This window comes from Antechinus flavipes, chromosome 2 (genome assembly GCF_016432865.1).
Source record: "Antechinus flavipes isolate AdamAnt ecotype Samford, QLD, Australia chromosome 2, AdamAnt_v2, whole genome shotgun sequence".
Classification (NCBI taxonomy): Eukaryota; Metazoa; Chordata; class Mammalia; order Dasyuromorphia; family Dasyuridae; genus Antechinus; species Antechinus flavipes.
This window is the reverse complement of record NC_067399.1, coordinates 257144920-257171526: the sequence shown is the minus strand read 5'-3', so window position 1 is coordinate 257171526 and position 26607 is coordinate 257144920. Positions and strand designations below refer to the sequence as shown.

At 37.2% G+C, this 26607-nt stretch overlaps 1 protein-coding gene across 2 annotated transcripts; it reads left to right on the top strand.

Annotated features, from left to right (window-relative positions):
- Window positions 1-17085: 17085 nt before the first annotated feature.
- On the top strand, window positions 17086-24191 carry LKAAEAR1 (LKAAEAR motif containing 1). 2 transcript variants are annotated; one of them, XM_051976828.1, is made up of 4 exons: window positions 17086-17177; window positions 20415-20968; window positions 21401-21518; window positions 22684-24191. In XM_051976828.1, the coding sequence occupies exons 2-4, from the start codon at window positions 20426-20428 to the stop codon at window positions 22905-22907; spliced, it is 885 nt and encodes a 294-aa protein (XP_051832788.1). In that variant the 5' UTR covers window positions 17086-17177; window positions 20415-20425; the 3' UTR covers window positions 22908-24191. The 2 variants fall into 2 exon arrangements, with proteins under 2 accessions (XP_051832788.1, XP_051832789.1); XM_051976829.1 differs by having other exon boundaries at window positions 17096-17177; window positions 21401-21523; window positions 22684-22830.
- Window positions 24192-26607: the final 2416 nt, after the last annotated feature.

The following is a 26607-nucleotide window of genomic DNA, read 5'->3' as shown; positions in this document are numbered from 1 at the left end:
ACATCCCCTCCAACATTCCGCATTGTCTTTCCCTGTCATTCTAGCCAATCTGACAGGTATGTAGTGGTATCTCAGAGTTGTCTTAATTTGCATTTCTCTGATTAATAATGATTCAGAGCATATTTTCACATAACTATAAATAGTTTTAATTTCTTCGTCTGAGAATTGTCTGTTCATATCCTTTGACCATTTATCAATTGGAGAATGGCTTGATTTCTTATAAATCAGAGTCAATTCTCTCCTTTATCAGAACCTTTGACTGTAAAAATGTTTTCCCAGTTTATTGTCTTTCTTCTAATCTTGTTTGCATTTGTTTTGTTTGTACAAAAACTTTTCAATTTGATATAATCAAAATTTTCTATTTTGTGACGGTCAATAGTGATCTCTAGTTCTTCTTTGGTCATAAATTCCTCCCTCTTTCACAGGTCTGAGAGGTAAACTATCCTATGCTCTTCCAATTTAATTATAATCTCATTCTTTATGCCTAAGTCATGAACCCATTTTGACCTTATCTTGATGTATGGTGTTAAGTGTGGGTCAATGCCTAATTTCTGCCATACTAATTTCCAATTTTCCCAGCAATTTTTGTCAAATACTGCATTCTTATCCCAAAAACTGGGGTCTTTGGGTTTGTCAAACACTAGATTACTAAAGTTATTGGCTGTTTTGTCCTTTGAACCTAACCTATTCCATTGATCAACTAGTCTATTTCTTAGCCAATACCAGATTGTTATTGTAGATTTAGTAACTGCTGCTTTATAATATAATTTTAGATCTGGTACAGCTAGGCCACCTTCATTTGATTTTTTTTCATTAATTCCCTTGAAATTCTTGACCTTTTGTTTTTCCATATGAACTTTGTTGTTATTTTTTCTAGGTCATCAAAATAGTTTTTTGGGAGTCTGATTGGTATAGTGCTAATTAAATAGATTAGTTTAGGTAGTATGATTATCTTTATTATATTTGCTCGCCCAATCCAAGAGCATTTAATATTTTTCCAGTTGGTTAGATCAGACTTAATTTGTGTGGAAAGTGTTTTGTATTTTTGTTCATAAAGTTTCTGATTTTCCCTTGGCAGATAGATTCCTAAATATTTTATACAATCAGTAGTTACTTTAAATGGAATTTCTCTTTGTAACGCTAATTGTTGGGTTTTGTTAGTGATGTATAAGAATGCTGATGACTTATGTGGGTTTATTTTGTATCCTGCAACTTTGCTAAAGGTGTGGATTGTTTCTAATAATTTTTTAGTAGAGTCTCTGGGGTTCTCTAAGTATACCATCATATCATCAGCAAAGAGTGATAATTTGGTTTCCTCATTGCCTATTCTTATTCCTTTAATCTCTTTCTCAACTCTTATTGCCAAAGCTAGCATTTCTAATACAATATTAAATAATAACAGTGATAGTGGGCACTCCTGATCTTATTGGGAATGGTTGCAGTTTGTCCCCGGTACATATGATATTTACTGCTGGTTTTAAATAGATGCTCCTGATTATTTTAAGGAAAAGTCCATTTATTCCTATACTCTCAAAAGTTTTTAATAGGAATGGATGTTGGATTTTATCAAATGCCTTTTCTGTATCTATTGAGATATGGTTTTTGTTAATTTGATTATTAAAATGGCCAATTATACTGATAGTTTTCCTAATATTGAACCAGCCCTGCATTCCTGGTATAAATCCTACTTGATCGTGGTGTATTATGCTGGGGATGATTTTCTGTAGTCTTTTTGCTAATATCTTATTTAAGATTTTAGCATCAATATTCATTAGGGAGATTGGTTTATAATTTTCTTTCTCTGTTTTCAACCTACCTGGTTTAGGTATCAGTATCATGTCTGTGTCATAAAAGGAATTTGGTAGGACTCCTTCATTCCCTATTTTTTCAAATAGTTTATATAGTATTGGGGCTAATTGCTCTTTGAATGTTTGGTAAAATTCACATGTAAATCCATCTGGTCCCCGGGGATTTTTTTTTAGGGAGTTGATTAATAGCTTCTTCTATTTCTTTTTTTGAGATGGGACTATTTAAGCAATTTACTTCCTCCTCTGATAATCTTGGAAGCCTATATTTTTGGAGGTAGTCATCCATTTCACTTAGGTTATCAAATTTATTGGCATAAAGTTGGACAAAGTAACCCCTTATTATTTAATTTCCTCTTCATAGGTGGAAAGTTCTCCCTTTTCATTTTTAAGACTACTAATTTGATTTCCCGCTCTCCTTTTTCTAATCAGATTTACCAAAGGTTTATCAATTTTATTGTTTTTTTCATAAAACCAACCCTTAGTTTTATTTATTAGTTCAATAGTTTTTTTTTTACTTTCTATATTATTAATTTCTCCTTTTAATTTTAGAGTTTCAAGTTTAGTAATTGATTGGGGGTTTTTTATTTGGTCTTTTTCTAATTTTTTAAGTTGCAGGCCCAATTCATTGATCTTCTCTTTCTCTATTTTATTCAAGTAAGCCTCTAAGGATATAAAATTTCCCCTTATTACCGCTTTGGCTGCATCCCATAAATTTTGGTATGATGTCTCACCATTGTCATTATCTTGAGTGAAATTATTAATTGTGTCTATAATTTGCTGTTTCACTCAATCATTCTTTAAGATGAGATTATTTAGTTTCCAATTACTTTTTGGTCTATTTACACCTAACTTTTTGTTGAATGTTGTTTTTATTGCATTGTGACCTGGAAAGAAAGCATTTACTATTTCTGCCTTCCTGCATTTAATTTTGAGGTCTTTATGTCCTAATATATGGTCAATTTTTGTGTAGGTTCCATGAACTGCTGAGAAGAAAGTATACTCCTTTCTGTCACCATTCAGTTTTCTGCAGAGATCTATCATACCTAATTTTTCTAATATTCTATTTACCTCTTTAATTTCTTTCTTATTTGTTTTGTGATTTGATTTATCTAAATCTGAGAGTACAAGATTGAGATCTCCCATTATTATAGTTTTGCTGTCTATTTCTTCTCGCAACTCTCTTAACTTCTCCTTTAGGAAGTTAGATGCTATACCACTTGGTGCATATATGTTTAATACTGATATTGCTTCATTGTCTATAGTACCCTTTAGCAAGATATAGTTTCCTTCCTTATCTCTTTTAATTAGATCAATTTTTGCTTTTGTGACAAACAATTCTCACCCAAAACACCTTTTTTTTTCCCAACAAATGCCAAGAAAATCCCAGAAGTTTATGCATGATGTGGCTACAGCGTACTGGAAAGAATCCCTTCTTGGAACCTTTCATCATTGCTAACTCTATATTGACTTTACAGTAAGGAGAAACAGAAAGAGCTCTAGGAATCGGATGATAGTCCTATCCCCATGGAACATCTCTTTTTCACACTAATTCTAACTAGGTGGTACACCAGATAGAATGTTGGGTCTGGAGAGGAAGACCTGAGATCAGATGGACCTCAGACATTTTCAAGTGACCCTGGGCAGGGAACTCACAATCTATGTGATAATAATAGCACCTGACTCCTAGTAATTTCTAAAAGAGTCAAATTAGATTTCCATAAAGTACTTAGCAAAGTACCTGGCACATAGTTGGTGCGTAATAAATGTTTGTTCCTTCCCTCTACCCCTCTCATAATTATATTCATAGAAGTCCCCAGAGCCCTGCTATGGTTTAAGCTACAAATTCACATTCCCCTAATTCTCTAGCCTTTCCCAATTCTGCAACCCCCATCCAATAGACTTATAAAATCTCTGACTCCCTTCAAAATGCTATACTCACAGCTCCCAAGTCAGTCTCTCAAACCACCAGTAAACATCCACCAAACATCCACCAACCCCAAGGCTACTTCCTCTTTTATTTTTCTAAACAGATCTAAGATTTCATCAGTGTAGGAAGTTTCGGGTGAAGAACTTCCTCCATCAAGCTCTGTAATTTTATAGTCTCCCAGAACTGCTTGGGAGTTTGGGGGTGGTGAGGCACTGAGACAGGCTGAGTGAATTGCCCAGGGCAACACAGTCATTGCTTGGCAGGAGACAGATTTAAACCTAGTCTTCCTGACTCAGAAGCCCTGCTGCTTCCTCATCCTCCACAATACCCACCTCTAACCCCCCACATGAATTGCAGGCACTTCCTTCCCTTTGCATCTGCCCCCACTTGTAGGAGATGAGGAGGGAATCTTCCATGATACAGTGGGTACCTGTCAAGTTTCTCTCTTCAAATCCTGGCCTCCCCCTCCTCTGAGAAGAGATGATTACAACTTGATCTCTTTGCTTGCTCCAGAGAGGAAGCAGACTGAGATTCCCATTTGCCTGATGGATCTGTACAGCTGCTTGAGGAAAGAGTCTAACTACTTATCTGAATGTTTCCTTCTACAGGATTTTTCTTCCTTCAGGTAATGCAGCTCATATCTGAAGTCAGAAAGATCTGAGTTCATATTATGAATCAGACTCTAACTTCCTTAGTTCTAAATTGAGAGAGCTAGAAACAATGATGTCTGAGGCCCCTTCCAGATCTTACTTAGAAAAGAGAGGAGAGAGATGAAGACAAGGCCAAAATTTCTTTCATTCCTCCCTTCTTGCTGAGACCTATTCCCTTCCCCTCATCCTGAGCCTAGGTGAAGACCTGAATGTTAAGAGGCCTTTCCTCCAGGATCTCTTCCTTATTCTGATATACCTGTAGCCCTCCTGTTTCTCAAACCCCAGCCCTTAGGCTACATAAAGGCAGCCCCTTTTTGATTATCTTGACTTTGTGTTTCCTTTGTGATAGTAGACTCATGGGAGGGGTCTCAGGTTCAACCTCCCCCAACCCAGGCTAAAGGGAGGGTCATTGTCTAGTTTAAAACCCCAAAAGGAAGGATTTGGTCTTATATCAGAATCAGGCCCCAGGGAAATCTATCACATCCCACTTTGGAGAATTTAGGCCTCTGCACCTGCTGAGACTATTTGTCCAATCTATCCTGATAATCTACAAATACCCTAAATCCTGAAAATTTAGAAGCAGTTAACACTACTGGGCCACATGGCCCAGGGAATATACATTATGGCTTGCCCTGAGCTGCCAAGTCTGAGGAGTTTATCTGGGCCAGGGAGAACCCAGTTACATGGGTTCAGGACTATCTTCCCCTACATCCTTTTAGAATTCCACTTGGATTATCTTCTGATTTAGTCTATTGTCTAGAGGACAAGTCCAAGCCCATGTCCATTAGAGCTGTCGGATTGTACAGGTAAGGGCATTCTGAAAGCAGAGTTAAGAGTTCTTCTCTTTTTTTTTAAGAGTTCTTCTCTTAAGCCCTCCTAAAAAATCTCCAAGAAGACTTCTTCTACCCTTATGTCCCCCCCAAAAAAGGGTCTTAAAATGAATTTCATGCAGTCCAGCAAAGATCTCTTATATTCCCTAATATTACAATTGCAGTAATCCATATTCAAATGAGTGAGCCAGACATTACCCAGAAATCTGTCTCAAAGTGTTGGCAGTTTCCCAGCAAGGGATTATCTTTCCCCAAATCATCATGCAATCAAGTACAACACCTTTCAGCCTGCCAATGGTGAACCCCACCCTCGGCTGCCCAACAGAAAAAGGAAAAAATTGCAGGACTGCATTATAGACACTAGATGACACTGCTCCCAGAAGAGCTCTCTGGTACTCTCTACTCCCCATGAAAAATAGGCAGGGCTGTAATGACTGACTCCTGTGAGAACCATCAAAGATTTGGGGCAATTCTGTTGCATTAAGAGTTTAACTAAAATAAAAAAAAAAAAAGTAATGTGCAAAATTATAATAAAACACAGTTCTAGCCCCCTTCCTCTCTCCAAAAAAAGTTTAACTGTGAGGCTTAGCTTCTCCAAAATAGGTACCAAATCATCCAAGCTTACATAGAAGGGGAGTAATAACTAATGCATTTTTAATGCATTTCCTTCTCTCACCTTCTCATAGTCTGAGGATTCTTCCCCCTTTAGCGCCACCCCCTCCCCCATTTTACACTCTCTGCCCTTTGTTATGTGAGTGGTTACAGCAATGGTGGCCAGATGAGAAAATAGAGAAAAAGAATAGCTCTGTTAGCCTTGTTCTGATTCTTTTAATAATTGGAGAATACTATTCCTCAGTCTTATTCTTATTCCTCAGACCAGCTCTCCTTCTTTTTTCGATCAACGTGTGCTAGATTATTAATTTTGCACCAGCTGTCATATACAAGGAAAGAGGCAATATGGTAAAGTATGTATAGAGTCAGCATCAGAGTAAAACATGGCTTTAATTCCCTATTCTCATGTATCCTGGCTGTGTGACCATGGACAAGTCATGTAAACAACTCCATTAAGTCTATAAATTACAGAGAAGATGCAAATCTCTTATCAGGAGAGGGAGTTTCTCACCTGGAAATTCTAAACCAGTAAAAATCTCAGGTCTGCTCCCAGTATCTCACATAAATTGTCACTGGTGTAATCTACTTAAATTTAGAGTTGCAATGACATTAGAGATCCCTAATTTTACAGATTAAAAAACTCAGTCCCAGAGAAATTGTGTCAGAGTTCGAATTCAAAGGCAGATGCTCTAATCCATACACATTTTCATTGCCCTTTGGGTCATCTACAATTAAGAGTCATAATCATAATAATTAGCATTTATATAGAGATCATCATGTGCCAGGCACTGTGGTAAGTGCTTTACACCCATTATTTCACTTGATAATCACAACAACCTTGGGAGCTGGGTGCTATTATTATCTCAATTATTCCCAATGAGGCAAATAAAAATTAACTTACCTGCCCAGAGTCACACAGCTAGGATATGTCTGAATCTTTTCAAGTCTTCTGATCTACTTGTGAACACGTACATAGTAGCACTGGGGAAAAGAACATTGATATCAAAATGGTAGTCTTTTCTGTCAAGGATGAGCTCAAGATGATTAAAAATGCAACACCAAATTTAATCCAATCTGCTCTTCTCCCCTTCACTAATTCTGGATCCCATTTGCAGTGTTTTTGTAAGGCATTTTCATTATAAACTAAATAAAAGAGGCTTCCTCTAACTTCATCTGATAATCTGGATAAAGATGTTTTGCATCCATTTTGTTTCCTCTATGGATGACTAGGCTGATCTTTTTTTAAAGAGGCTGCGAATTTCAAAAGAGGAAAGTTATATGATTCACTTATACTTGCAATGTAATCAAAAAACAGGTATCTAGATATTCCCATAGACCATTCCTCTTCCATTTGGACTTGGCATAGGATACTATCTCATAAGTATTGCATCTTTAATTAACACAGCTCTTTTTTTGGCCTTGCTTGATATTAATAATCAAAGGATCACTGAACAAAGATGATCATAGAAGCACAAGTAATTGAATTTTATATGTATGTATAAAATTTTATATATAACTTTAGCATAGGAAAATAAGGCATCTTGTTTAAGGATGAATTTGAGGCTATATCTTGTGTGTGCAATAGTTAACAAATAAACACAAGTGAATTTTATATATTTTTTTAAATTGTCATTTATTTCTGTAATTTAGTATATGGTTTCCCATAGAAAAATTACAGAAACCTATTGTATGTTTTCATCAAATATATCTTTAACACATATGACATTCTCATAAGGATTTATAGATAAGAAGGTATATAGTGCTGAAATCTCCCTATTCAACCTTTTTTGGTCAAAATATCATTTGTGATGTTTTCCATCTTACAGAATCTTGTTCTTCTTTGAAAAAACTTGTAAGTCAAAATCATTTCTACTACCTGGACAAGTCATTTAACCTATCTGAGTCTCAGTCTCCAAACTAATAAAATGAGGGGGTTGGACAAGTTAATCTTTAAGGTTCCTTTAACCCTAACTCTGTGATCCAAAGAACTCTGAATGTCTTCTAAATTTCATTATCTCCAGCAGGAAGTTTTTGGTCAGGTCCATCATCTGGTCTTCCTATGCTATTGTGAGCTTCCTTACATCAGATGTACAAAATAGGTGGATTATAAAGTCAGAAAGGCACCAGCAGCTGGGGGGACAGGGAAAGGCTTCCTACAGAGGGCAGGAGTTGAGGTGATTGTTGAAGGCCAATGACACTAAGAGACAAAATGAAGAAGTAAAGCCTTCTAGTCATACAATACAGAGTATGTAAAGGAATAGGGATGGAAGATGAGATGTCATATGTGAGGGACAAGTATGCCCGTGTTAGGATCTGGGAGCTCAGCATTAGAGGGGATTCAGTTTGGAGCAACCAACCAAGCTCTTTCTGTGGACTCATTTACCCTTTACTGTTTTTCACTGTTTTATAGGATAATAAGACTCGTAAATCTTTCCCCATCCTCCTCCACAATATTTTGAAAATGACCATTACTCTAAATTCATGCTATCCTTGGCTGACTGTCTCTCTACATACAAAGTGATTTCTGAGCTCATTCTACCTCCTCATTTTGGCCACTGTTTTGCTTCAGTTTTTTTTCTAAATATAAAATTTTTTTCCATGTGATAAAATATTGTCTTTTTCATTGATTTCCCTTTTTGCAGTCAATAGCTTGTTTAACCGGTCCAATTAGAGTTGCTATGATTAACGGAAGTATCTTCTCATTTTCATCCTTTCTTCTAATTTGATATTGATTTTTGACCTTTGCTCCAATAAACTTATGGTCTGACTACCCAGAGAGCTGACTCTAAAATTATTCTTGAGTCATTCTTTATTGTGAACATGTAGTTCAATTTCATTTTTTGTGGAGTTGTTCCAGTCTTTACCACACACAGTTCTTTCAAATTCTTTTTGAAGAAAATTTTTATAATGTACCAACTTCTGAATTATATATCATGTTTTAGTATCTTTTGTTTTTTAATACTAAAATATATTTTCTAATATAGTCTTCACTACCCTCACCCTAGTATAAATGTTGATTTTCTTTAGAGGAATTTGTCAAAGTCTTTATGAAATATGCCTACATCTTCATCCTCTACAACTGTTAATGGGATGTGTAAAACTTAAGCTAATATTTCAGAGTAGTCTGTTTGCTGACTGACACTCATTGTGAACAATGCAGTGAAATGATCATGTATTTCATGAAAAGATGTTCGTTACTGCTTTTTGGCACAGGATGGAACAAATCCGTTGTCTCTATTTAACTTCAACAACTTCTCTTCAGATTTCATTTCTAGCTAGAACATCAGTAACTGTGGTTTCGTTTTCTCCGGGAATGTATCATTTCATTGGTAGGTGGCCAAAGATGACAAATTACAAGTGTGAACATTCAAATGAATAGAGAGAGTCTATCTTTAGAATGCCACCATGGCAAGGTGGATAAAGAGCCAATTTTGGTACCTCGAAGACAAGCATCCAAATCTTATCTCTGACATGATGTTAACTGTGTGATCCTGGTCGTTCCTTAATTTCCCAGCCTTCTATAAAACTCTCATGTTTTTAAGTTTCAGAAAAGGTGCTGAGTTGCATGTATAAGTGAAATTACAGTGCCAGTCATTATCATTACAGTCTAAGAGCTGTATAACACAAAATATATCTTTATTTTTAATTACCTCTTTAATTACAAAAGGATTCCCATATTATTTCACAACTGTGATAAATAATATACGCACATATTTAAAAATGTGGCTCTATTAAAGGTCATCACCCAAAGAATGCATTTCACTTTACTATTTTACTACTATTTTACTATTTTACAAAGGCAGGAGGAATCAGACTGGATTCAAATCCAACCGCTGTTACTCAGCCTATCTAACCTTGGCGAGGTCACCAATTCTCTCAGTGGTCTGGTCAACTCTCCAAGAATATAGATCAAAAAGAAAGCCTTGACTTGCACTGATAGAAGGAGTTTCCTCACTTGTATATTTATCTTTATGAAAAGAGCTGAGTTGCTTGATGGCTTTCTGCCCCAGTTAGTTCCCCAAGGTTTTCTGCTCTTCTCTCTTAGACCTTTCCTCCATTTCCTGTGTTAACACAAGAAAATAAGGGGAAGACTGCAGAGATATAGGAATCCTGAGGCTGAATTTTCTGTAATCAGGGGAAGTAATCTCCCACTTTATTCTTAAAGAAATAGCCCTTATCCATCCACTTTTCCCAAGAAAGCATCTGACACATAGTAACCTGACATTTACACAGAGTAACATTCCCAGCTAGGTCTCCTATACTCCCACATTTCTTCAGTGCTGGAGTTGCTCTGCTGTTTGCTGAAGGAGCCTGTATTCCTCATAAATAACATAGCATCCTAAGTGGAATTTAAACAAGGGATTGGAATCACAGACTTTCAGAGGTGGAAGGAAACCTTAGAGTCCAAACTGAACTTGGAGAATTTTTCTATACTGTAACTAACAAGTATGCCCAACTAGCTCTTGATTGAAAAACTAAGTGGGAAAGAAGCACCTCCTGAGAGTGCTTCATTCCACTTTAGAGCCACTTTGATTATTAGGAAGTTTTTCTGTATATCAAGCCAAATCAAACCTCCATAATTTTCATAAACTACTGCTAGATTTTTCCTCCTGGGTCAAGCAAAAGAAGCCTAATACCTCTTTCAAATACTTGAAGATAAATGTCATAGTTCCCTACATCTTTTTTCTCCAAGTTAAATAAAATCAGTACTTACAAGTGATCCTCAGAAAGCTCCCACATGAGTCCTAGACCCCATGATTCCTTTTTAGCATCTGTTCTATGTCTCTTACTACCCCAGTCTCCATGCTCTAAAATGTCCTCTAATTCATCAATATTCTTCCTAAAATATGGCATCCAGAATGAAACATAGTATTCCAAACTGACAGGGATCTGGCAGCTACAATGTAATGCAGTAAAGAGAATACCAGCCTTGAGGTTAGCTATGCTATTTGAATTCAGATTTGAGTTCAAATCCTGTATCAAACACTTAATACATAACCCTGGACAAGTTACATAATCTCATTTAGGCATCAGTTTTCTCATCTGTAAAATGGAAATTATAATAGCACCTACCTCACAGAACTTTTATGAGGATCAAATGAGATAACACATGTAAAACACTTTGCAAATCTTAGAGGACTATGCAAATGCTAGCTGTGGTGATAGTGATGGTAGATTGTTGTTGGTGGTGGTGGTGGTGGTGTTGTTTTTTATTGTTGCCAGAACCAAACACAATAGGACTTTCACCTCCCTGGTTTCTTCCAATATAACCTAAGATTACAACAGCTCTTTTGGCTACCACATCCCAACATTGACATATTCAAAATGAAATTCCCCAGCTTTTTTTTTTTTACATGAAATTTTGTCTAGTAATTTCTCCCCCTTCTTGCCCTCATACAATTGTTAAAAACAAGTGTAAGACTTTATCATTATTACATTTCATCTAACTAGCTATTCAGTTCATCAGTATAGATGATTGAGATAGTTTTCATTTATATTGTGTCATCCAAGACATTAGTTATTTCTCCTCAAAGTTGATTGGCATGCCATTTATGCCTCATCTAAATCATTGGAAAATATCTTGTGTAGGAAAAGATTGAGAACAGAGTCCTATGGCACTTCACTGAGACATCTCTCTCATCTATCTCTATTAATCACCATTGTCTGGGATTCCAATCCAATCTAGCAAGCATTGATTAAATACTTTATTACAGATGAGGCACCACTTGTCATTAGAGATATTATTGTTTTAGGGTGTCCAGTTATTTCAGTAGTATTCAACTCTTCATTACCCCATTTGAGGTTTTCTTAGCAAAGATAGTAGAGTGATTTATTATTTCCTTCCCCAACTTATGTTACAGATAAAAAAAAAACTAAGGCAAACAGGGTTAAATGACTTGTCCAAGGTCACACAGAGAACAAGTATCTGAGACTGGATTTGAGCTTAGGTCTTTCTGACTCTAGACTCAGTGCTCTATCTAACCAGTAGAGACAATGCAGTGTTTATTTAAAAAAAAAAATCTTGCTCCTGACCTCAATAATCGAGGCTTATTGTCTACTAAGAAGAAATAATGTGTAAATAGACCAATATATATGGGATTATCAGAGGAAGAAGAATATTCCAACAACTAGAGAGATCAGAAAAGATAACATAGGAAGTTGTTCCCTGATCCTCTGACCCTCAAGGCTTAAGAGACAATAATAAGGAAGGAATTAATTCTAGACTTGGGGATAAGTTTTGCAAAGGCATGGAGTTGGGAAGTAGAAGATGGAAAAGTAGACCAGTTTGGTTGAAAAAAAGAGTGCACAAAAGGAGAATAATGTAAAAATATGTGAGAGTTATAAGATGTAAGAAGACTGGAAAGGGATGAGGCTCAAGTTGTAAAGAGTTTTAAAAGCCAAACAGAGAATTTCCTGTTTGATTCCAAAGGACAGGTAACCCCTAAAGTTTATTGTATGGGGATTTGGATTCTGTCATGGTCAGTGATATAAATATCACTCTGACAGCTGAGTAAAAGAATTGATTGGAGTAGTGAGTGACTTGAAGCAGGGAAACTAATCAGCAGGTTATAGCAATAGTCTAGCCATGAGGTGATGAGGGATTGCACCAGGATTGTGACAGTGTCAAAGGAGAAAAGGGAGCACATGCAAGAAATGGTACAAAGATAAAATATCCAGGACTTGGCAACAGATCTAATAGGAGGAAAGAAGGCAGGAGCAAGGAGACCTCAGTGTTAGAAAACAAGGAATCAAGCATGACACCCAGGTTTCAAGCCCAAGTAACTGTTAATTATCCTCAATAAAGGTTACTGAGTAAAAGAGGCACAATCAGAGCAGTGTATTAGAAGATTACTCCAGGATTTTGTAACTGATTGAACAAAGAGGATGAAGGCAAAGTGTCAAAGATAATATGAAATTTAAGAACTTGGTAAACTGAGAAAATACCAATGATTCTGCTACCTGTGTAACAATAAGCAAATTCCATAAGCACTGTTTTCTAATATGTATGTAAATGCATGTAATGTGTATGTAAAATGAAAAGGTTTTATTAGATAACCTCATGGAGCCTGAGTTAGGAGGAATCCCTAACCTCAAGCTCTTCCCAACAACTTACTTTTGCTGCTCTATGGACATGGCATATAAATCAAGGTTGATAAGTTTAACCTCTGCCAAAGCATGGCTGTTACATATTCTTAACAATAATTAATATTTTTACTGTAGTTTTTAAAAAACAATTTCTTTGCAACAACCCTGGAGGAGGTATGGATTACAAGTACTATTAATATTTTGCAGATTTAAAAACAACAGAATTTCGGAGGTCAAGTCTTATATACCTTGTAAGAATAGCACCAAAAGTCAGATTTTGGAGCTATTCTTCTTGGCTCCAACTGTACTGCTTTTCCCACTGTATCATACTATCTATAATAATATCAGATAAGATGTGATTTTCCTCAAGGCAAGATTCTAGGAGGAGTCTGCAACTACAGATGCCATGAAGCAGTATAAACATGATCACCAAGTATAACATACTAGTGTTGGCTCCGTAATTCATATATATGTGTATATATATGTGTGTGTGTGTGTGTGTGTGTGTGTGTGTGTGTATACATATATATTCAAGTGCTCTTACATTTTATTAAGAGATACATTGGATTTCAAAAATAAGGAAGTGGTGATTCCACTGTATTGTGCTGTGGTTAAGACTAAACTCTCAAGAATGGTATTTAATTCTGAGTAATTTAATTTTTTTATTTAATTGGGAGGGGAATTAGGATTAAGTGATTTACCCAATACACAGCTAGTGTCTGAGGCCATATATGAACTCAAGTCCATGGAATTACAAGGCCAGTGCTCTAAGTATTTTTCCAAGGAGCTACCCTCACCTCCAATTATAGATTTTTTTTTAAGAATTAAGAGTACCACAACATTTGAGAGTTGGAAAGAACTTCAGTAACCATCTTATTTAAACCATACATGAAATAATTCCAACTACTACATACCTAAAAAAATGATCATCCAACTTCAGCTCCAAGATCTTTAAGGACAAGTTCACCTTTTCTCCTGGCAGCCTGTTTTTACTATTAGACAGCTCTAATTGTTAGGAAATTCTTCCTGAGATTAATGTTAAATTTATTCCCTGGCAATTTCTACCTATCGATCTTACATCTGCCTTGTGGGACCAAACAAGACAAATAAAATCTTCCCCCACCATGACAATATCCCTTCTACTATTTAAATACAGAAAAAACCTCAAATCAAAGGGGTAAAAGAAATAGAAGGGAGAAGACAGTCAGATAGAAACAGAAAGACAGAGACAAAGAGAGACACAGAGACAGGCAGAGAGAGAAACACAGAGACAAAGACAAAGAGAGACAAAGACACAGAGAGACAAACACAGAAAAAAAACAAAGACACAGAGACAGAGACAAAGAAAAAGAGACAGAGAGATAAAGAGAGAGACAGAGACAAAGAGATATAGAGAGACAAACACAGAAAAAAACAAAGACAGAGACAGAGACAAAGAGAAAGAGACAGAGAGATAAAGAGACAAAGAGACTGGGAAGGAACTGGGAAGATTTATCCTGAAGAAGAGAAGATTGGGAGTACATGAGAGTCTCAACAAGTATTTGAAAAACTCTCATGGGAAAAAATAGATTGAACTTGTTCTGTTTGGTTCCAGATGATAGGATTAGGAATATTGGAACTTGCAGAGGGAAATCTTTATTTATTTATTTATTTTGTAATGTGGGGGTGGGGGAACCAAATTTTTTAACTATTAGGGCTATCTAAAATTGGAATGGGATATCTTGGAAGGTAGTTAGATTACTTCCTCAATTGAAATCTTCAAGCAAAGGCTAAATGACCACTTGTCACATGTACTAAATTAAAGAATCTTTATTTGGTATGCTTTGGACAAAATGTTTTTGTCATCCCTTCCAACTCGCATGCTATAATCCTGCCAAATGTGAATTTCTTATAAAATTATTAAATAATGTGATATTATTATTATTGTAGTTATTCTACTACTACTTTCTCTTAGATTAAGAGCCCCAGTCAGCATTTCGGGGACTTGTCTCTTCAGAAGAGATTGAAAGTTTTGCTTTTGGCCAGGATTGTTTCTTTTCGAGTTCAAATACTCTTTTAATTCCCCTGCTTGACCCATCTCTAAGCTCCAAGACCTGAAGCGCCCATTCCTGGTTCCTAAACCTGCCTAGGCTCAGAGATCTGCCGCATTCAATCCCTCGTCAACATTTCCCCTCTTCCTGCCACTATACCAAAAAAATGTCATACCACCAGCATTCACTCTTTTCTCCTGACCTTTTTCCCCTCTAACAACAAAAGTATATTTTATAAAGTTAATACACAAAGGAAAAACAAATATAAACCCTGAATTTATGTTCAAGGACAAGAAAATCTAAAGTGTATCTACTTTACACTACCAGATAATTCTACCTTAGGATGGTGGGAAAAAAGAAGAAAATCATCTATGTAGTCAGATGGGCAAAACACTAGTTATAGAACAAACTCTACAGGACATCTTATTCTGTTGGCAAACTTCTAACCCAAGCCATAATCCCTTCCCAATCCCCATAAACAAGTCTATAATAAAGATACTGTGAGTGAAAAAAACCACAAGCCCCCAATATAATAAACCTTCTCCTACCTGCTCATCCCAGTTCACCAAATGGATCACAGAATTTTAAGGTAGAAAGAAGAATATTAGGGATAATCTAGCTCAGAGATTCTTAGTCTTTTTTTGGTATCATGGATCCCTGGCAGCCTGATAAATCCCATAGAACTTTCCTCAGAATAATGTTTTTTACATGCAGAAAATAAAATGCATTAGATTACAAAGGAAACTAATTATATTTGTTTTTAGAAAACAACTTCATGATTACCATGTTAAGAATCCTTTATGATCAAACCTCCTTATTCTCCATATGACAGGGCTGAGACCAAGAGAATTTAAGTGATTTGCTCAATAGTAGATAATAATATAGTAATAATAATAATAATTTACAGATTATTACTGATTTAATTAAATAACAAAAATAAAAAACTCACTTCTCTGACTCTGGTATATGTCCATTCTACACTTTTTCCACTACATCAAACTGTCTGGCCTCAGGCTTCCTGTTCTTGTCCTGCTTATGAGTCAATCTGAACACTAATGTAACACCTCCATTTCCCAGTCTTCCATCCCCTAAATCCTCCTGTCAGAAATGCTGGCATGATTATCCTCCAGCTGTTCTTCACAAAGTCTCTGCATAGAACATCCCAGAGCTATCTCCCACTTCCAATGAGAAAGGTCTTATTCTCTGTACTCACAGCACTTTACCAACTCCACTAGGAAGAAGCTATCACCTCCTTAAAAATCATCCTCAACTTGTACTTTAGGGGGCAGAGGGAAGGGAGGGTCTAGTACTTGCAAAAGGCTCTCCTTCCTTGCCTTTTTGTGCTCTGGTAGAGCCACTATGTCTTACTGAGCTGATGCTATTGCATGTGGAAAGGTCTCTGGTCCTGCCCAAGGGCATTTTGGGGCAATTCTCTATAACTTTTCTTCTAGAGAATCATGAGACTTTGGGATATGAAGCTAGAAGAGAACTTAGGAATCATCTGGCCCATCTTTTTGGTCAGTGTATCTTTCCACACCTTACTACTTTATCTAAATGACCTTAAATAATAACTTAAATAATATCTAAGTGATCTTTTACTAACTTAAAAAGCCAAGGTCTCCCATTAGATCTGGGCCTTCTCCAGTCACACTGATCTATATCTAGCCACTGGACCCAGATGGCTTTGGAGGAAAAAAATGAACTGATGACTTTGCACAGCCTTCCCTCATTTCAATCCATTTCATTTGTATGTCATGGCATCCCCCTCCCTGATATCATGGTCCTTTTTGAGAATGAAGGGCATATGACAACAATAACAATAATAATATTGTTTGTAAATTGTAAAGCACTTAGCACAGTGCCAGGCACATAGTAACTGCTTTACAAATGTTTAGTTCTTATTTCTAATTTTACCAAGAAGTGTAAGCCAATAGCTACTGCACCTTTTCTTTCTGGAGTCTGACACTTTAGAGTGGATCTCTGGATTTAAAAATCATGTTTATGAATTGCGGTGTTTTGCTTTGTTTTCCCTCATGCCTTAGGTCATACTCCTCAAGACAGGAAGGACATTGAACAATTCTATCCTATCCCTAGACTCCATCTTGTAGTTCCTTCTTCTAGGTGATCCTGGAATCTGGTACCTGTTGCCACAGTGAAATTGTAGATGGAACCATAGAATCATCTCTGCAAGTTCAGTTCGGAGGACATTCATGGTCTTACCCCATCAACTGCCGGTAGTATTGCCTATACACACCATTGGACTAGGTGTACTGAACTGTCACATTGAAAACATTGTCCCTAATGGGTCAATTGGTTGATTCTGGCAAACAAATCCCAATTCTTCCTATCTTAGGCTTCTGTGAACTTTGTTTTTTACTTTTTAAATATTTTAAACTATTTTTATATTTTTCAATTATATGAAAAAATGATTTAACACCCTTTTTTTTTAATTTTGAGTTGCAAATTCTCTCCCTTGCTCCCTTCTTTGCCCCTTTGTTGAGAAGATAAGCAATTTTATATAGGTTATATATGGGCAGTCATTTAAAACATATTTCCATATTAATCATGTTGTGAAAGAAAATACAGACAAAAAAAAACACAGAAAAAAAAGGTTTTTTAAATGTTTCGATTTGCATTTAGATTCCATCAGTTCTTTCTTTGGAGGTGGATAACAGTTTTCATCCTAGGTTCCTTGAAATTGTGTTAGATCATTTTATTGCTGAAAATAGCGAAGTCATTCAGTTGATCATCATACAGTATTGATGTTATGATGCCTATGTTTTCCTGGTTTTGCTCATTTCACTTTGCATCAGTTCATATAAGTTTTTCCAGGTTTTTCTGAAAGCTTCTTGCTCATCATTTCTTAAAACACAAAAGTATTCCATTATGATCATATGCCACAACTTGATCCGCCATTCCCCAATTGGGGAACATCCTCTCAATTTCCAATTTTTTGCCATAACTAAAAGAACTACTATAAATATTTTTGTACAGGTAGGTCCTTTTCCTTTTTTCTTGATCTCTTTGGGGTACAGACCTAGTGTGATATTGCTTTATAGCCCTTTAGACAGTTACAAATTGCTTTCCAGAATGGTTGGATGAGTTCACAAATCCACCAACAATGCTTTCATGTCCCAGTTTTCCCACATCCCATCTATACGTGTTATTTTCTTTTTGTCATATTAGCCAAACTGATAAGTACCTCAGAGTTACTTTAACTTGTACTTCTCTAATCAATAGTGGATTTAGAGTATTTTTATGTGACTGGATAGCTTTGATTTCTTTGTTTGAAAACTACTTGTTTTCACACAAATCTTTTAACCATTTATCAACTGGGGAATAACATTCTTATACATCTGACTCCATTCTCTATATATTTAAGAAATGAAGTCTTTGTCAGAGAAACTTGCTTTAATTTTTTTTCACAGTTATGATTTCCGTGTATATCCTTCCCACCTATCCCCCATCTTTATCCTATTGTCACTCTCTTTTTACCTTGCCTTTCTCAAAAGTGTTTTGCTTATGACCACACTCTCCCCTATTCTATCCTCTCTTCTATTGGCCTTTTTTTTCTCTTATAGCCTTCCCCTCCTACTTTCCTGTAAGGTAAGATAGACTTCCATACTCAATTGAGTATGTATATTATTTCGTCTTTGAGCCAATTCTGATAATAAAATTCAAGGTTTCCCTGTCCCCACCTCCCTCATTTCATTTATCCAAAATGAAGGGGGGAAGATTTCATAACAGATTATAAGCAGATTGTATCAGATTCAAGAAGTCCCTTTTCTGCCAAACTGGCTGTGTGACCTTGGGCAAGTCACACAATCTCCTCTTAATGTCCTAGGCAACTCTCTTAAGACTATAAATCACCTAGCAGGTGCTGGTTTATATTGGGATCCTCTTCATTTCTTTCTTTTTTTAATTAAATCTTTTTATTTTCAAAATATATACATGGATAATTTTCAACATTCACCCCTAAAAAATCTGTGTTCTAATTTTTTACTCTCTCTTATCCCACCTCCTCCCCCAGTCAGCAAGTGATCCAATATATATTGAACATGTGCAATTTCTCCATACATCTTTCCACAAATATCATGCTGCTCCAGAAAAATCAGATCAAAAAGGGAAAAAATGAGAAAGAAAACAAAATGCAAGCAAACAACAAAAAGAGTGAAAATACTATGTTGTGGTCCACATTCAGTTCCCATTGTCCTCTCTCTGAATGCAGATGGCTTTCTTCATCACAAGATCATTAGAACTGGTCTGAATCACCTCATTGTTGACAAGAACCATATCCATCAGAAATAATCATCGTATCTTTCCTGTTCAACAAGATAACTGTATAAATATGTATACATATATTGCATTTAACATATACGTTAACATATTTAACATATATGGGACTACCTGCCATTTAGGGGAAGGGTGGGGGGAAGGAGAGGAAAAGTTGGAACAGAAGTTTTTGCAAGGGTCAATGTTGAAAAATTACCCATGCATATGTTTGGTATATAAAAAGTTATAATAAAAAATAAAATTAAACAAAAGAAATAATCATCGTATAATCTTGCTGTTGCCATATATGATGATTGAGATCCTCTTCAGATTTTCCCCAAATCAATGAAATCATTGGTTTAAATCATTGACTTGGTCAAAAAAATTATTCCTGTTTCTACTCAATAATCAGTTCACTCCTAGAGTTTCTCAAAACAGACATTCTTTTCTTCATAATGAATGAAATAGTATTAAGCCATTGAAGGAATACAAATAGAAAAAGACCATCCTTCTTCTTGAGGGGCTCACATTCTAACAGGGAGAAACAACAGTTATAAAAAGCTTCTTTTGCAGAGGAGATAGAAAGGCAGGCCCAGGAGTTCTTGGGAAACATAGGGCATCACAGGGCAGGGTACCTAGGAAAGTTAGTGACTCTAATAAGAGGCAGCTAGGTGAGGCAGTATACAGAATGCCAGACCTCAAATCTGATGGGCCCTCAAAACACTAGCTGTGTGACCCTGGGTAAGTCATTCAGCCCTGTTTGCCTCAGTTTCCTCATCTGTAAAATGAGCCAGAAAAGATGACAAACCACTCCAGGATCTTTGCCAGGAAAACCCCAAAAGGGGTCAGGAAGAGCTGGACACATCTGAAAACAACTAAATATCAACAAAGATGCTTAAGGGTTAGAAGAACGATTGCCTCTAGCAATAGTAGGGATGAAGGAAAAGGAATAGTCAATATTAATTAGGGAGAAGACAGGAGAAAGTGAGAATGGTAGGACACTGGTGTCCTGAGGAGGAAGAAGGACAAGTTTTGCTACCTACAAAGTCAGCAAGTTCATCTTAGGAAGAAAAAAGTCTTCCCCTTCAAATCAGGGGCTCCCTGAAGTTAGAGACTTGGCTCTTATTAATTCCATAATACTTACTCTTAAACTCAAGAGGTATGGAAGTCCCGAAGTCACACTCTTTTCTTTGATTTAGGGACCAGGAAGATGCCAGGAGCACATTTGTTGTCAGAGAAGAGGAATAAACAAAAGAGGACAATTTCCATAAAGAAGGAAATAGAAAGACTATCTTCAGCAGCGAAGGAGGCAGTAGCAGAAAACGAAACTGAGAAAAAGAAGACAGCAGCAACTTTGAAATTACCCAAAGAATGGGATAAAGTAATGGTAGCAAAAACCGCAGCGAAAACCATGCTAGCCCGTACAAGAGAAGAAGCCAAGATCCGAAGGCAATGGAGGGTATCTGCCTACAAGGGGGACACGGTTTTGAAAACGTACCCAGATGACCTACTGCCCAAGGACATAACTTCCTTATCACCAGCCGAGATAAAGCGCTTTTTGCTTTTTGTTGAACCCACGAAGGTTAGCGCCAGTGATTCGACTGAAACCATCCACAGCTGTCGAGAAAGCAAGCATTGGGATATGTTTGCGGAGCCAGTCTCGGAACAGCAGAAACGCCTCATTGGGGTGCTGAAGGCTTCTGAGGCTCGAAACCGAATCCGAGCGCTTCGACTTCGATATACACGGATGAGGGTAAGGGATGCAGGTTAACCGCCACCAACAACAACAACAAAAAAAATTCCTACTTCAAGGGAGGCTTCTTAGACGTTACTAAGACCCTTTTGGGGAGGAGGAGGAGGAGGAACAGAAGGATGTGGTAAGCTTTGTCCACTTACCAACCACCCCAGGAGTTGTGAATCCCTGATTCTTCACACCAACCATTCCTGGAGAGCGTCAAGTTTGAGAAGTTGGGGAGGGGGAATGGGGGCGGCGGGAAGAGAGTGGGGGTGGAGAAAGGTTGGAAGGGGAGATGAAGGAGGTGGTTTGGAACTAACAGGCACAGAATTCAACGTGCCAGTCCTGGGAGAATTTGACGGAGGGATGTCCCGTACAGAGCGTGTGTCCCTAGAAGAATGGGGCACAAGATGCAATACTGTCTTGGGTGGTGGGGGATTGGGTCCACAGGCTGAAGAGATAAAGCACCTAATTAGCAGGCAGAAAACAGCCCGGGCAGCAATCCGACTTGAACTATTCCTGCCGCCTCATCTGAATCCCACGAAGATCCCGGACTGTCTGGACAGACGTGAGGTGTCCCAATCCCCAGGGAAGCTGGGAGGGGGTAATAAAAGTGGAACCCCAGTGTTAGAGGAGATTGGAAGTCTTTGGGGAAGGGGAATAGGTAGAACATGTGAAATAACTCCATTTATATAATTGGCAGAGTCCTAAGAAATAATGTGTGAATGGGAGGGAGGAAGGAGAGAGACAGAGAAAAAACCCTCTTTCCCCCACCTCTATCCAACAAACACAATCCCATTCCTAATCTCGTTGGTTTAAATCTGGTTTTCCTTTTACGTAAAGAAGGACCAACTTTAACCATCCCCAGAAATATCCTCCAGGACTTCCTACCTCAATCCCAATAAAGCCAAGCAGAGTGGAGGGATGGGCTAATTCAGAATTGTTAGAGAGATCTTGTCTTAAAATGTGCCTTGTAATTAGCCCTGGATTTTTATTATCCAGGATTCCCTGGGGCAAAGTATCCTTCCCAAGCTTCCTCCTAAACCCCAAGATTTCTCTTGATTTCCACAAATGGATAACATATTGATTTGGGCAGGGGGATTAGAAGATGGGGAAAACATTACCATTCCCACAGTCACTTTTGTCCCTTCAGGCTCTCTGGTTTTCTCCCAGTTAGCCCAATTCCTCCTTAGTTCTTTTGTCCCCTTAATTAACTCTTGTCTTTCCTGAGCCATTCCTGTTACCTCAATTACTCCTCTTTTTTTCAAAGAGATCCTACTTCTTCTGCTACTTCTCTCGCCCCCTGAATTATTACTGTCATCTCAATCATATCAATATAGTACACTGTTGACCAGTCCCTTCTAGTTACTCCTTAACCCTCAGGCTCTCCAGTCTCACCTTATATATCCATGTTCTTTCTCCTTTGTTAAAGTTGCTCCTGAAACTCCAAATCACCTTTGTCACTCTTGTCTCTTCAATAACTCCTGTCTCCTCATTCATTCCTGTTAGCTTGAGCTATGCCTGCCTTCCAAAGTCATTTTTGTCACTACAATCATTCCTGATTCCCCTCAGTCACTTTTCCCCTCTTCAATTATTTCTGTCCCTTCTCAGTTACATCTACCTTCCTCATACACAGTTGTCTACCTTTAGTCATTCCTATTCTATAATCATTATTTTCTCCATCCCCATTTAATTTCTTCTCTGTCTCCAACTTCTTTTTTCTACCATCCTAGAGGCATCGAGTAGAGGCCATCCTGGAAGAAAAGAACAGCAATGCCAAGTTCAGATGATTTGGAGGAACCAACGAGGGATCATTTGTCCTACCACTTCAAGCTCTGGACGAAAAAGAAAAAGTAAAAAAAAAAAAAAAAAAAAAAAAAAGACAAATTTATTCCCTCTGAGACTCTTTCTTTTATCTTCTATCATAGTATCCCTGATGGCATGCCCAAGACTCTAAATTGATAACCATAAATTGGGTACCTGTACCCATATTCTGGTTTAGCATCACACAAACAAGCTGCCTTGGTTCAGGCAACATCACAAACAAGCCAATGGATACAGGCATCAGGCAACACTTTACTGAAATCTAGATTAGGAATGCTTATTGAAAAAAATTGCATGCATTTCAACAGAATATCTGACAAAGTCTCTTACCCTTGTGGATAAGGAGGAGAAATAAGGGTTAAATGTCCCAAACTAAATTTGGAACTAATCAAATGACTGGGCCCAAAGGTTAGTCTCTCTAATGGAAGGTCTCAAGAGAAATACTCTACAAATTAGTCCTGGGTCTTGTACTATTCAATATTATTATCAGTAACTTGAATAATGCTATAGAATGCTGTTTAAAACAAGTTTTGTAGATGAGCTGACGTTGAGGAAGATAGGCAACAGGTTGGGTGAAAAAAGTCAAATACACAAATTCAGGAGTAGGGGAAACTTTTCTAGACAACAGTTCAAGTGCAAAGGAGTGAATACAACTCAATATGAGTCAAGAAAATGACATGGCAGCCAAAAAGTCGACTGTGATCTTGGAGCAAATTGATAGAAGCAGAGTAGTCTGATCACAGACTACATCTGGGGCATTACGTGCTGGGCAACACATTTTAGGAAAGGCACTGATAAGTTAGAGTGTATATAAAAGAATATGAAACTATACTTCACAAGGATTAATTGAAACACCTGTAGATATTTTTCCAGGAAAAGCGAAGACTTGGGGAGAATATAACTTTTTAAGTATTTGAAAATCTGTCATGTCAAAGACTTGCTTAGCCAACCTTAGAGAACAGAACTAAAGATAATAGGTAGAAATTTCAGAGGCAGATCCCTACCCAACAATTAGAGCTGTCCAAATGTTTAAGGGGTGCCAAAGGAAAAAGCATATTCCCTAACACTGGAGGTTTTCAAATAGAGGATAAAGCAACATTTGTGAAGTGATCCCTGCTCAGATACTAGCTGGATTAGTTGGCCTTTGAGGTCCCATCTTAAAGATTCAATAAGTATGATTTCCTTCATTCTCTATATGTCTTGGTTTTTTGCTGTTGTTGAATTACATCTAACTCTTTGTGAGTTAGACTCTTAGAAGCATTTTCTTAGCAAGGATTCTGGAGTGGTTTGTCATTTTCTTCAGTAAATTCAGAGATTCACACATAATAGTGCAAAACTGAAGCCAGATTTGAATTTGGGTCTTCCTGACTCCAAGCTCAGCACTCTATTAGCTGAGTCACTAAATGCCAATAACAAATTCTCTTCTTTGTGTGTCTTGGTTATCTTTTATTTTTTGTTCAGCTCCTTCACTCTCTGAGGCCTCTGCTATCTTTGGCCTCCATCCAAATCCACAGTTTTTTTTTTTTTTTCCAAACTGAGAAACAAGAGTATTGGAAGGCCTCTTCAGTTTAGAAAGGAGAAAGATTATTTTTATATCTAGGAGGAAGAGAGGAAATGGAAGGGGGGAGAATAGAAAATCTCTGGATTTGAGAGAACCTAGGTGGTGAGGGGGAGGTACAGTTCTGTCTTCAGGGAGCTTCTAGTAAGAGGGAAAGCCAAGTTAACCGAATTCAAGGAATTTGGTATGAAACAACTCCAGAGATTTACTCCAAAAAGATTCTGATCCCAAGTTTAGGTCAACAAGCATTAAGTGCCTACTATAATGAGGCACTATGCTAGGCTATGAATACAAGAACAAATGGATTTTTTTATACTCCTGGGCTTTGTATAGTATTTACATAGATTAGAAAGTACAATTATAGGCAAAGTAATTTGAAAAAGTAAAAGATTATGAAAGGCCTATATTAAATAGGTGACACCTGAACTGCAATTTGGACAAGGGAGGGAGATAATGTAAAGATTTGGAGGCAGGCTAGTTTTAGTAGAATGGAGACTCTGTGAAGAAGAAATTTCTGAAGTAAAACTGGAAAAAGGAAGAAACTAAATGAAAACTTTTAACTGTCAAGATCAGGATTTTGTATTTTATTCTAGAAGAAGGAAACCACTAAACATTTTTGAGTAGGACACTGACATAGCTTGATATAAACTTTGAAAACAATAGTTTCATCAGGAGATTGGTTGGTTATAGGAAAGAATAAAAGCAAGAGAGAACAATTAGTAATATAATAGCTAAGAAAAATGTTGCTCAGGCCTAGATCATGGTAAAGTGTGTAAGTAGAGAAAAAAGTAAAATTTTTAAAAAATGAAAAGTTGTAGATGTGCATTGGATAGGACTTGGCAACTGACTGGATAGGAGCAAAGAATCAAGAAATCCAGGATTGGGAAGCTGCATGCATAAAAGGATGATTGTATCTTTCCAATGAAAGGGAAATGTGGAGGAGGCATAGGTTTGGGAGAGAATGAGTTCCATTTTTGATATGCCGAATTGGAGATGCTGCTGGTACACCCAGGTAGAAATGTCTAACGACTATTTGGTGATGGAGAATTCAAGTTTAAGAGATTGACTAGATTTGGAAGTCTTCTAAATACAACCCATAAGAATTCATGAAATCACCAAATGAGAACTGAAAGAAGCCTGAGACAGGAGGGCTAGCGGATGGTATCCACACTTACTGGATAAGATTTGGGGGGAGGAAAGGGCAGACCAAGGAGTAAAGAACGAACAATTAGACAGGATTCTAGGAGAGAACAATGTCTCAGAATCCAAGTGAAGATAGAAAATCCTCAGTCATGGTATCAAAAAATTCAAGTATAATCCCTAAGAAATGACCGATTGAAATTTGAAAATTTGAAGGTGAACCTCAATTCTGCCAGAATTTGATAGCTAACTTGAGATACATTTGAAAACTATTTGAGATGGTTCATAGAGCATACAACTTTGTAAGAACTAATGGAACTGGCATCTAAAAAGATCAGATAGAATAGTACCTAGGAGAGAGCCTTAGGGAATGAAGTCCATACTTAATAGTTAAAATTATAGTGCATAAAGATGTGGCCACAAGCCAGAAAGACCTAGATTTAAAGGCATTATTTAAAGTTGTTTGGGGGGAAATATTAAGAAAGCTGAGTTTTAATACTTTCTCATTCTGTCTTCTTGGCTTCACTTCCCAATTTCAAGTCCCTTTCTGACATATATTGGCTGTCAGACATTGGGCAAGTCAACTTGTTAGTGTCCCAGGAAACTCTTGAGACTTTGTTTAATACAGAGGAATTGTCCACCTGCTTTGGTGGAGGGAATTTTCTCACTTGAAAAGTTCCCTATGCCAATAAAATTAAAAGTCTATTTCATATCTTTAATGCTTTGACAAGCCTTCTCTGTCTAAACAAGTGACTGGAGAGGCTAGCTAGTCCAACTCCCTCCTCATTTTCCAGATAAGGAAATTGATAACTTACAGTGTCACCTGGAGAGTAATCTACAAAGAGAGGATTTGAGCCCAAGTCCTCTGTCCCTAGAACCACATAGTACTCATATTTCAGAGACATCTTAAATGTAAGCCTGTCCTCATCAAAGAATCTCTGAACCAAAACTCTCTTACCACCAGAGAGAATTTGGAGATCACAGTAGAGTCCAGACAGATAGATTGAAATATTAGGGTCCCAAGTCAAAATCATGTACTTTTGCCTCTATAAATCTCAGTGCCCAGCACATCAGGCTTAGCACGTCAGGCTCTTATAAGTAGACATTAAATGTAATTGAATATTCTGCACAGTGT